Source organism: Pyricularia pennisetigena, chromosome 1, assembly GCF_004337985.1.
Source record: "Pyricularia pennisetigena strain Br36 chromosome 1, whole genome shotgun sequence".
NCBI classification, from domain to species: domain Eukaryota; kingdom Fungi; phylum Ascomycota; class Sordariomycetes; order Magnaporthales; family Pyriculariaceae; genus Pyricularia; species Pyricularia pennisetigena.
Genome location: NC_043740.1, coordinates 2,625,002 through 2,637,060, shown reverse-complemented (window position 1 = coordinate 2,637,060; position 12,059 = coordinate 2,625,002). Strand labels below are relative to the sequence as shown.

General features: G+C 51.4%; 2 protein-coding genes across 2 annotated transcripts; both read left to right on the top strand.

Annotated features, from left to right (window-relative positions):
* Positions 1–624: 624 nt before the first annotated feature.
* PpBr36_07347 (uncharacterized protein) lies at positions 625–4,448 on the top strand (the record flags this gene model as incomplete). The annotated part of the gene is made up of 2 exons (XM_029894484.1): positions 625–1,451; positions 2,378–4,448. The coding sequence occupies 2 exons, from the start codon at positions 625–627 to the stop codon at positions 4,446–4,448; spliced, it is 2,898 nt and encodes a 965-aa protein (XP_029748517.1).
* Positions 4,449–9,540: 5,092 nt separating this feature from the next.
* On the top strand, positions 9,541–11,820 carry PpBr36_07346 (uncharacterized protein; the record flags this gene model as incomplete). The annotated part of the gene is made up of 4 exons (XM_029894483.1): positions 9,541–9,670; positions 9,762–9,861; positions 9,950–10,572; positions 10,667–11,820. 4 exons carry the CDS (start codon positions 9,541–9,543, stop codon positions 11,818–11,820), a joined length of 2,007 nt encoding a protein of 668 aa, XP_029748445.1.
* Positions 11,821–12,059: the final 239 nt, after the last annotated feature.

Here is a 12,059-nt window from a genome sequence, read left to right as displayed (position 1 = left end):
GTTGATTATTGGGCTTAGGGCTTGTAGACGCGTGTCACACATAAGTCTGGGATCTCCCGCAACAGCAGCCTCCCCTACAACCCTCTCCATTTTGAGCATCTTCGTCTCTGCGACGCCCATGCGGAAGCCAAGGCAGATCCTCCCAACACAACGGATGAGACTATTCCACACCGACTGGCAGATATAGTCGCGCAGGAAAAAAGTCCCTTTTTGTCTATTTCTTTTTTCTTCACCAACCTTATCGACGCCGGCTCTGAATGAGTATATCCGCATACTCTCCATCGACGACCTTCTCAGGAATACAGTATCACACCTTGCAAACAAGGAGAGTGCATCGTTCCTGATCAACTTGCCGTCACCATTGCAAAGTCTGCAACCCAAAACTGTCCTCTGTGAGGATTTGTGACATCCGCTGCTGGATTACTCGCGCCAGTCAAAGACGCTGAGCGCAACCAAGTGCAAGGCAGATCTCCTGGGGATATCAACATTGACAACATTTTTTCTTCTTTCTTTCGTGAACCTGCTCTTTTGATTTCACGTCGTGGGAGCAAGGGAAAGCTGGCACTCCTGTGTTCCAGCTCGTCCCATCTTTCAGGCGACGTCCCTCAGCCCTCTCAAGACAAAATGGACGTGACCTCGCTGTTAATACCAGCAGGTGCTGCGGGCAGAATGACACAACAACAACAAGACCCATTAAATATGACGCCAACACCATCAATCATCACGAACACCACGGACCCTTCAACTGGAGTTATCACTCCTCACTCTGAGAAGGAGGCCTCACGCGGTAATAGCGAATCCCGCACGCCCAACAGGAGCAGAACACCATGGGATGCCGGTGGCTATTCCCTGCCGCTAACGCTGGATACTAAGCTGATCCGGACACAGCTGGCGACCAAGCCAGTATTGTACGGCGAGTCTCCGACGCAAGAACATCACCACATGGAGCCCAGCAGTCCCCTCTCGCTCTCAAAGCACAAATTTTCCGATAGCCACAGCAGTTTAGCATCCTCCTACACAACGGCTTCTTCCAACAACTCGGGATCACACTCTAGGATATCATCTCTGTCAACCGTCAGCGAGTTCCAACCGATGAACCATCTCATCAATGAGTTTTCATCACTCGAGGCCAAGATGTCCGATGAGAACGACAGGAATAGCAGTAGCAACAGCAACGCAACTGCCATTCACGACGATCCCAGCTCGCGAGTAATGATGGGAAACGACTCGGACCCTTTGGTCGACCCAGCATTGCAGCCGTTGTCTCCCTTCACGTTGAACAGCACTTCTATGGAGCTTCAGAACTCGGCAGTGATGGCTCATTCCAGCGAGAGTGACAATGGCCTGAAGTCAGATCAGCCGAGATCACACCGCGCCCAGTCACCGTCGGACGCGATACTGTTTAACAGCAACCCAACAAATGTGCGAGAACCGGTGATGGACTTGGGGAGGTGAGTGGCCCAACTTTCTTTTTTTTTTTTAAAAAAAAAAAAAAAAAATCTTCACCACACCAGAATCACACGACCAGGACACCACTACTATTCACAGGCGTCACGTGGACCCCCTAGTTTCCACCTCAAAACCTCGGGATGAAAGATGCCACCTCAAGCTTTCCGTGCGCAGAGAATCAGACAGTTAGTCACTGCCTGTGCAAATTGGAAGCATCACCATGGTGGCTGCACTACAGCGTTTGTCAAATACCCATCTCGAGATGTTACTTTCCCATCACCCGTCTCTCCCAGAAGTCGACTGGTCATGACCTACAATATCATCAAATCTGGATCAGTTTGTTGGTCATGAGCAACCAGGTTGTAATTGTCCGTTTTGCATCAGCCTTCATCTCGCACTTGATATTTCTGCACTTCCTCAGTTTCCCTCTTCCGAAAAGAGCGGGCTCTTGAATCGCAATGCCGAGCGAGCCTTCTTTCCCCAAGGTTTCTGCTTGTTTGCCGTGCTGGAACAAAGTCAGCCTGATCTGTGGTTAGTTCCACTGCATATCGTTCTGCCTCGAAGCATCGTCATCAAAGTCGGTCGGCAAAGCTTTGAGAGAAACACACACAGAAAGAGAGAGAGAGAGAGAGACAGAGTCAGGTGCGCAGATGCCGGCGCAGGAACATTGCTTCATGTAATGCACAACCGCTTCACCCAAACCTTCACCGCGCTCTGACCCCGTTTGCCTCGCCCGTGTATATGCACCTGGTCATGGTGCATAGCCGTGCTTTGAAACGTTTATCGCGCACCTCCGCACAGTCTTGGTGCTTGTCTACCTCAACCTCATTCCCCCATCCCCCAGTCATCTTCTCGATTATTATGGACTGAATTATTCCTTTGTTCACACACATCCAAGTCACTGCTAACTCATGGATGCCATCGACAGAAGAACCAGCGACACGCTGGCTTACGGCTACCAGCCGGGTCACAAGAGGTCGGCCTCGGCGCCCGACTTCCCAGCTGTCCGGGCGAGGTATCAACCGTCTGGAGGCTTCGCAGCACCCATCGTTGAACCTCCTACCTACTCGCCGTCAATGTCATACAACCAGTCCTTTAACATGTTCGATCAGCCACGCCGAGTCTCAAGCCCTTCGGACGAGGACGGTTACGGTGAAGAGACAGCCAGCTCAGCCACCAGGAGCGACCAGACGGTTCCTACAACGGCCTCAACCGTGCCCGCCACACAGCCCTGGGAAAACCCAACTGTCGAGGGACCCGAAGAAGACCGTGATGCCGAGGATCCGGGAGCAGCTTCAGACTACGATGAGGAATCAACTCCCAGGTGCCTGTTTGGTGTAAGGCCGTGTGATACCGGCTCGCAGCTAAGAAAGGCCGTCTCTCATATCTTTGGTCGCAATAAGCTCTGCACAAGACAGATTCCCGACAATGCCTGGGTTCACTACTGCCGGAAACACTACCAACGCAGCCGCTACCGTGCCGGTCCAGACTACTCTCTTACACAGATTGGCCTCGTCATCCGCCAAATCAATAAGATCCGAAACTGGAGCGACTATAACGCTGCGCACAACCGCTCCTCTGGCGTTGTCACTTCGTGGAGGCTGCAGCTCCGCAAGCGCGAGGAGAAGCGCCGAGAGACAAAGCAGCAGCTTTCGCAGGTTGGCAAGAAGCGTAGGCGGGTGGATGGCGAAGGCTATGATGAGGACGAAGAAGACGACGAAGGCCAGCCCGGCTCGGCGTCGAGGAACTCGGACTTTGCCACGCAGCAGGGCCAAGCTCCTCCACAGTGGCTAATCGAGAAGCTTGGTGATGGCTACACCACAGACGAAGTACTTGGAATCGCCCGTCGTCTCAAAGACGAGCTCGAAGCCGGCACAACCCGTCTGATTCCCGACATCGAGATCCTTCCCAACATTACTTCCGACAGAGCTGAGGAGCCCAAGCCACGAACAAAGCCCCAGAGGCGCGCCCCTCCCCAGCCCTCCCGCGTCCCGCCCTCTCGGTCTCGACTACCGCCTTATGGGTATGGCCACCGGTCTACCCTCAGCGAGTCAAGCCGAGGCGCGAGCCATTTGGACCACCTACAAGATGTCGTTGGCATGTCTCACTGGGATAATCCCAGCAAGCGCCAGCGCGGTACTGAGTATGGTCAGGTGCGAAACCCCTGGGGTCAACAGCCGACCACGACGCTTCCTATTCGATCATCCAATGACCCCAGCGCATTCGGGGGATCTCTTGGCACTGCTTCGCACTCGCAAAACCTGAGCACCGGTGGCTACGGATATGGCATGTCGATGCAGCGTCCTTCACCCGGCTTTCCCACCCCAACCAGCTTGACCCCTTCGGCTTCTTGGGACACATCCTCGAATCGGTTGCCCAACAACCAGTACGGCAGTGGAACCATGCAGTCGGCTTATCCTCAGCTGGGCTCGGGCTCATCTACCGCGAGCAGCACCATGTCATACGGTTACGGAACATCTTACAGCCAGCCCACGAATCAGCAGTCCTTCTACAGCGGCTCCCCTTATGGAAGCAGCACAGTCCCGCAGGCAAGCGCACAGCCACGAACCAGCAACCTGTACGGTGATGCGTGGGGTAACTACAACCAGGCAAGCACCGACAACACTTTCAATCAGTCCGGCCGTATGAACGGGCAAAGCCCTGCACGCACGCATCAGCGGCACGTAAGTGCGCCCTGGCCGAATTCCAGTCTCAACATGACACCTACCTACCAGTTTACCAACCCCGGCGCGGTGCCCCAGTTTGCGACAAACAACTCGGCTTTGGACCCGAGCCTGGGCGCTTCACACCAGCGACGATCTTCGATGCCTCACAACCAGATGGGAACCGTCGGGCGCAACAGCGGACTGAACACGCCTCAGATGACGCCTGCCATCCGTAGTGGAAGCGGAAGCGAGCACGAGACCTCGCAGTCATACGACCCTCACCGGCCTCCTAGCAGCGGTGGAAGGTACGACTACGCCACAACTCACCGGTGAAGCTTGTTTCTTGTCATTAGAGCATGCTCTCCAAAGTCTGTCTCTGAATGGGCTTCACAGTACCGTTCAAATCTTTCCAACAAGTGCCAGAGACAGAGTTACTCTTTTTTCTCTAACTGTAGATATTTTCTTCATGTACAATTTTTTTCTGCCATTTTCTTTTTCTATATTCGTTGTTTTCATCTCTGAGGCTCCATAGCCACGATGTTTTTACCTGTTTCTTGTTTGTCTCGAGCCATGTACATCTGTGCTTTAAAATACCTCCGTTCGCTATCATGATGGGATCTCTTCTTTTTGCGTTGGACTATGGAATTATCTTTTCTATCTTTTGTGGGCGTTTTGCTAGATGTCGAAAACCAAAATTTCTCGGATATTTTTCTTTTCTATCCTCAGAAAAGCATCCCAGAGCACAGTTGGGTTTCAGTCGAAGGGTTCACATCCTTCAACACAAAAGCTGACCCGAAGACAAAATCAAGAGTTATTTGTTTTGCTTTTTTTGTTTTGTGGTCGCTTCTTGTCTTTGTTCCTTGAAGCGATGGGCTTTTTTTATCCTGTTCTACTTTTTTTTTCTGGTCACGAAGCAGGCCGTTGCGTGTTTTCCTCCTTCCTCCCTTTGCTTGTCACAGGGTTTAGCCCGCACTTCAAGGCTTTCTCTTGAATCACAAAACAGTTTTTGTCAAAATGGCATCACCGATACAACTGCCGTAGCTTTGCAAGACCTCGATGACGTGCTTTTCCTGGCTTTCATGATTCGCTATCGCACCCCTACTCCTCTACCTAGGTACCTGATGTTTGTTGGTATAAGCACAGTATATCATATCTGCCGGTGCACACAGTGGAGAGCTGCCACCAATCAGGAAATTATTAATACTACTACTATATACTCTCTCTGGGGCGTTTGTTTTTTTTTTTTCCACAATGGACTTTGGGTCATAAACTTCCGCGAGTTTAAAGAAACATACAATAACCTGGGTCTGTTCCCGGAGATTTCCGAGAGCAACCCAAGCTCGTGGGCCAAAAGTGATCCGATCGAGCCGTCGAATCTTGGGTTTTGCAATCAAGGAGATCCCATGCAAAACCTTCTTTTCTTTTCTTTCTTGTGTCTTTCCTTTTAACCTTTTTTACGTAAACGAATGACCGTTATATCTCCGGTCACTTTCTCTTTTTTTTCGATAGAAAGCCCATCCCGGTCATCACAAGATGCAGTATGGCGTGTGCACGTGCTCAATGGGAGGCACAATGGGGAGAAAAGTGAGTGAGAGTGAGAGACAGAATGTAGGTGAAATGCTATCGGAAGCACACAGAGCAACGAATGACCAAACCACCGGGGGAACCCTAACTCACAAGGTTTGGGCTCAAAAGATACCCAGGAAGGCAGGCAGACGGAACGAGTCGAAATGAGTAAAGAAGAGGGGGGAGGGGCGGGACAAAAAATCCAATGTTGAATAGTGATGAGCAAAGAACCCAACGTCCCCCGTTTTCCCCTCCCCTCGGGAATGACCATGAAGTAGGTCATCGACAGGGAAGCCCGGCACTTTTTGACGAAAATCCTACTGCGGCAAATCATCGGACGGTAAAAGAGGGAAAGCCTGGTTTTGATGAAGGAGACGAAGAAAAAGGAGGGGGAGGGGAGTCGCAGAAGAAAAAGAGTCAGGACGGTTCTGAAGATCCCGACAGCTGAGTATACATCGGCGGATGAGATGGGAAGAAACCAAAAAGGCTCCTCGCTTCTGATGAACCCGGGGTGAAAGGATAAATTTTGCCCTTTTACATACGAGGAAAAAACCTCCATCAATGATACACGCCCCCACCCCCTCTTTGGCCCTTTCTCACCCCTTTAGATAATGAATAAAAAAATGAAACTTTATACTGCCCAACATGCTGGGTAAGAAAGAGTTGCCAAGAAAGGGGAGGGAGAAAGAGGCAAATTCAACGATATCCGAGGCTGGGGGCAAAAGCCAATTCATAGGAGGCAAACAGAGAACGACAAGTAGAAAAACAAACTAGACACGAGGCGGCAAATCTGCCCTTGCCACCCCCCGTGGTATTCCGGGCATAGCGAGGCAAACAAGAATTGGATATCTGTTCAACCGATCAGACTACCTACCCAGGGGGGAACGGGGGCTGGGGGGAAAAGGTAGGATGATCTCCGAGGCAGCTTTGGCTTGGGACAAGATTCTCTGCACATAATAGATGTGGGACCTCCGGAGGGTAAGCAGGTATTGGACTCTCAATTTTCTTCCTCTTTCTCTCTCTCTCTCTCTCTCTATCTCTATCTCTACGAGTCACGAAGGGAGCAAACGGATATTTCTTGGTGGTGGACGTGAGCGGACGTGTGTGGCGGACTTCTTACCGGAGAAAAAGGGGGTTGCGTGTGAGTGCCGCCTTAAGGTTGCCCAACAAACAATTCCCAAGGGGGAAGAGTTTCTCGGGGGGGTTGGGGTTTTTTTTTTGTTGGGTTACATATCAAACTGCCGTTTTCATACACAATATTCGCCGCGGAACCCGATGGCCGTTTGTTGACCAAGTAGAAAAAGTACTTGTTAGGGAACAAAACGGCCAACCAAGCAGAAAAAGAAAAGTCAAAAGCTTAAGCGTTGGAAGAGCAACAAGACGTGCAGGACTAAGTGTTTTCAGTTGCCGTGTTTTCCCCCTTGGAATACATCGGCCCGTTTCCAACAAAAGACGAAAACTTGACGGCCGGTTTTTTTAATGTTTTTGTTCGTGTTATCGTTTCTCTCATGTTTTTTTTTCTTTGGCAGACCGACCGACAAGTACTTCCACAAGACAAGGCGAATATGCGATGGCAACTGCTTAATCTTCCGTCTACTCTTTCTTTGGTTTTTTTCCTTCTTTTCTTTCTTCTCATGTCTCGGACTATCGTCTCTTGGGAAAGGGGGTGGGAAACACTAAACTGCCAAGACTTGCCTACCTTGTGGTTTGGGGGAGTTTTGGTTTTTTTGGGCTGACAACAGTAAAAAAAAAAAAAAAAAAAAAAAGTAGACAAAAAAACCAAGGCATCTTCTCCCCAGTAGATGGGGTCGTTACTCGCAGAGAACTTGACTGACCTTGACCTGGAAAGACAAGTAAGCTCAAGGCGTTTTTTTTTTTTTTCTTTCTTTTTTTTTTCTCTCTTCTCTCTTTCATTCTCTATGTTTTGAACCACAAGGCATTTCGCGGCTTCGCCCTCTTTCATGTGCTCTCTCTCAAAGTCATTGCCCTTGACTCGCGACAGGGACAGCATGTTTACCGGGGGAAGCCAACAAAGACATGGGAGAGAAACGAACGGCTTTGAGCTGATGTTGCTTGCTGTGCTTTGAGCAATTAACAGTGCACGCCGGGGACGTGGTAGCTGGCAAGTGCTTGGGAAGGTTGGGTTGAGAATCAAAAAAAAAAAAAAAGCCTGATAGTGTTGATGCATACACGCCCATCATCCAAGCTTTTCGGCTCTTGGAAGGTTGTAGTTCAAAATACTCTAGGTAGGTAGTAAGTAGAATTTGCACGACCAGGGTGCTTCCCAGTAGCGGCGCAATCGACGATCTTGTCGAGGATAAACAACGGGGTGTTGATTACTTTTCTATGTTTACGTACGGCCGGAAATCTGCCGACATCGATGAGAGCGGCTTCGTATCAGAGAGTGTTTAAGGTACAGTGGTTTAGTCGTGGTTTAGATTGAAGTAGAGATTCAAACGAAGGCCGCATTGGATTGTAGTTGAAAGTGGAGTCGTTGCACTGGGTTCGGGCTGGCTGACAGATTTACTTACAGTAGTGGTAGTGGCAAGTAGTTGAGAAATATCTCACGTGATCTCATGGCAGGGCCTGTTACTTGCGTTTACTCGTGGCACAGGCTCCACTACCCGATGTGGGCGCATGTTGCTTATTGAGAGCATCCCGGCCCGGCCAGCGTTTTTGCATTTGCAGCAAAACAAGCAGCGAGCGAAGTACCGCGAGCACATGTGCAAAATGCAGAGTAAGAGTCAGTTGACGGCCAGTCAAGTTTCACTATTCTTTTTTTTTTTCCCTCTTGTCCCTCTTCTTTGCCGCACGGCAGATCTGCAGAGATTCAAGCATTCGACGGGCGTCACAGCAAACAAACACAGTGCAGACGCCCATGTCAAAAAAACAGTGTGCCCGTTTGGGAAAGAAAACTGGCCTCGTGAGGGAAAAGCGGAGTCAGACACGCCAAGAAAACCCAATCCATACTCCCTACCTACAGGACAGGACCTACACAACCTACAGTGGAAGTAGTGTCAATTCCTACGTAGCGTACATATCTCGCCAGTCTTTACTGCAGCCAAAACAGCTCACGAACACGACACTGACTTTTTTTGACGTCCCCGGAAACCCATCCGACAATCATCTGTCAAGACTGTGACGCGTCAAGCAGCAGCAGCATCAGCGACGGCGAGCAGTCCAACGAAACTTGTAGTCAGTTTTCCGACAGGTCCACTGGCAAGGAATCGTGTTTGGGAACGGCAAAATATCTAGCTTTCTTACCTACAACCTTGGTCTATAACGTTACTGCGACACACAATTCGACAGTGAACCATTGCGCCAAGTCGGTAGGACAGGCCGATAGGACAATCTCCAATCATCTTACATAGTCACTTGTGCCGCACCATCTACATGTTCAGCTGTGACAGATTTTTCATGGGTGGTTAGCTCAGTCGAGGGATCTCTGGCTAACAAAAGCGAGAGTTTATTTATTATATTATATTGCCCTGTTGATGCGAGCAGATCAATCTGAGCACAGACCAACTCAGACAAAGAAGAAGAAAAAAAAAACAACAAAAAAAAGAAAAAAAAAAAAAGAAAAAAAAGAGCGTATCCCCGGATGAGCCGGGCGACTCAATCCCGTTGGTCGATTACTCGGTTACTTCGCTTCTTCTTCGTACTTCTGTAGAGAACCAGTGTGGTGGCGGTCCCAAACCTACCTACCCCTCCGCAAAAAAAGAAAAAGCAAGTTCGGCCGCTGCATCTATCTAACAGACAACTGACTGCCTGTTCGCAGCCTGCCAGAAAACAATCAGACCTCGGCTTTTTGTATCGTCTAAACTTCTGTGGGACAACAAATCACAGCCCAAACTCAGTCATGTCTGGAATCCGAGTCATCTCCGCGGTGGCCGTTGCCTGGGCGCTCGCTTTCTTGTTTACTTGCGTCTCGAGGCTGCAGCGAAACATCGCCAGCGCAAAAAAAACGGGCTTCAATTACGTCATTTGCCGTGAGTCTCTTGTTGCCCACTGCCGCTTTGTATTCGTTGCTGGTTGTCGTACGTTGCACTCACTAACAATCTGCACCCCTTTTTTGCTCAGCGTATAATCCTCACAATGCACTTTGGTTGACCATTCAAGTTCCGTTCTTGGCCCTTGTCAAGGCTGTGGCGCCGGCAGCAGTGGGAACAGTTACGCTGACGTAAGTTTTCATACGATGCGGTCTATGCTGCCATGCCATGCCATGCCACGCCATTCCAGGCAATACTGATGAACCAACTGCCTGCCAGCGTCATGACAAAGGACTGGGCATACAAAATCGACCGTGGGGAGATCTGGCACAAGCTTGGCGACACCTTCATTGTGCTTACCCCTTGGTCCCTAATCGTGTACACACGCTGCCCAGAGGCCATCCAGCAGATAACCAGCCGGCGCGAGGACTTCCCCAAGGCCGTCGAGCAGTATGGGGTCCTGGAGATGCTCGGCGCAAACATTGTCACGACCGAGGGTGCCGTCTGGAAGATGCATCGCAAGGTCACGAGCTCCCTGTTCAATGAGACTAGCGCCGCAAACGCCTTCGACGAGACTATCCGTCAGACGCAGAGCATGCTAAGGCTCTGGAGGGGCCACGGCGACAATGATGGCCAGGATGACCAAAACGCAGCCGACCGGAGAACAATCAGCTCGTTGGCACATGACACCATGACCCTGGCCTTGAACATCATCGGTACCATTGGTTTTGGTCTGCGATTCCTGTGGCCTGGTGAGAAGCCGTCTGATAATCAGGATCCAAGGATGAACAAGTACACGCAGTCCGAGAAAGACTCCAATTATCTCATGACGTTTCCGAATGCCACGGCAGGAATGCTGGAGAACATCTTTGCCATCTTGCTCGTCCCCAGCATCCTCTTGCGTAAGTCAACCGGCCAAAGAATGGGATGCAGGGGCGCGACACAAAGCTCCCTGATTAGATGCGACAGAATAGGTACTAAACAATTACCCAACAGGTCATCTCCCGTTCGAATGGGCAAGGTCTGCCCATGAGTCAAATATTACTTACGTCCGGTACATGCGCGATCTCGTCAATGACAAGAAAGAGGACCTCAAAAAAGGGGTCCCCAAGACCAATGAACACATGGACATTGTTGGTGCCCTGGTGCGGGCCAAAGACGACCAGGAGAAACAGCAGGGTTTACGCAAGACAGAAACCATGCCGCCGGGCCTCCAGCTCACAGAGGACCACATCATCAGTAACGCCTTCATCATGATGCTGGCCGGCCACGAGACATCGGCAAACATGCTGCACTTCGCCATGATCCTCCTGGCCGCTCACCCCTCGTCCCAGCGTGCCATGCAGGCCGACCTGGAAAGGCTATTCCCCGAGGAGGACGAGAACCCGGCCGGTTGGAAGTTCGAGAGCTGCATCAACGACCTCCTCACCTCTATGCCGGGTGCCGTCCTCAACGAGACGCTGCGCTTCGTCCCGCCCGTCGTCGTGATCCCCAAGCAAGTCTCACCCGCCCGCGACCAGGTCCTACGCCTCGACGGCGGTAAAGACGAGCATGTCCTCCCTGCCGGCACCGTAGTCTCAATCACGGTCATCTCTGCGGCGCGAAACGAGAAACACTGGCCACCTAACGAGGCTGGGGAGAGCGACGTCCACGAGTGGATCCCAGAACGGTGGTTCCGGGTGTCGTCGTCTTCGCCGCCGGCGCCGGTAGACACCTCTCGGACGCGCACCGGAGATTCCCGGGCTGCGAACGACGACATGACCGACGACGAGGGGGACGGACTGGAGACCACGAGTGCCGGGGCCGAGCGGCCCATGTTCCGCCCCGTTCGTGGCCTGTTTGTTCCCTTCTCCGACGGTGCCAGGAGCTGCCTGGGCAGGAGGATAGCGCGGGTCGAGACGGTGACGGCGCTAGCCGTCATCTTCCGCAAGTACAGCATGGAGCTCGCGGTCGACGAGTGGGCCGACGACGAGGCCGTCGAACGGATGAGTGCCAAAGAGCGGGCCGAGCTGTACGGCAAGGCCATAGCGCGGTGCATGGAAACACTGAAAACCGCCACGTCCACTCTGACTCTGAAGTTACCAAAGGATCAACGTGTACCGATAAGGGTCGTCAGGAGAGGGAATGAGAGGTTCATCGGCCAACTGTGACTTTGAGCCGATGGGAGGATGACGCAGACGACGAAGGAACATCTAGACTGGGAGTAGATTCTAGAAAATAAACTACGATCGTAATCAATTGTAGAATCAAGTATATTTCGGCAGCGCCTCGCCGAGAACCAGATCATTACACAAAACAGCATTATCCCAACATCATCAGCCCGTGGGCTCCGGCGCGCCCAGTTCGCCCATTCTCCTGAAAAAGGCCATTCCGAGAGTATACTAAAAAA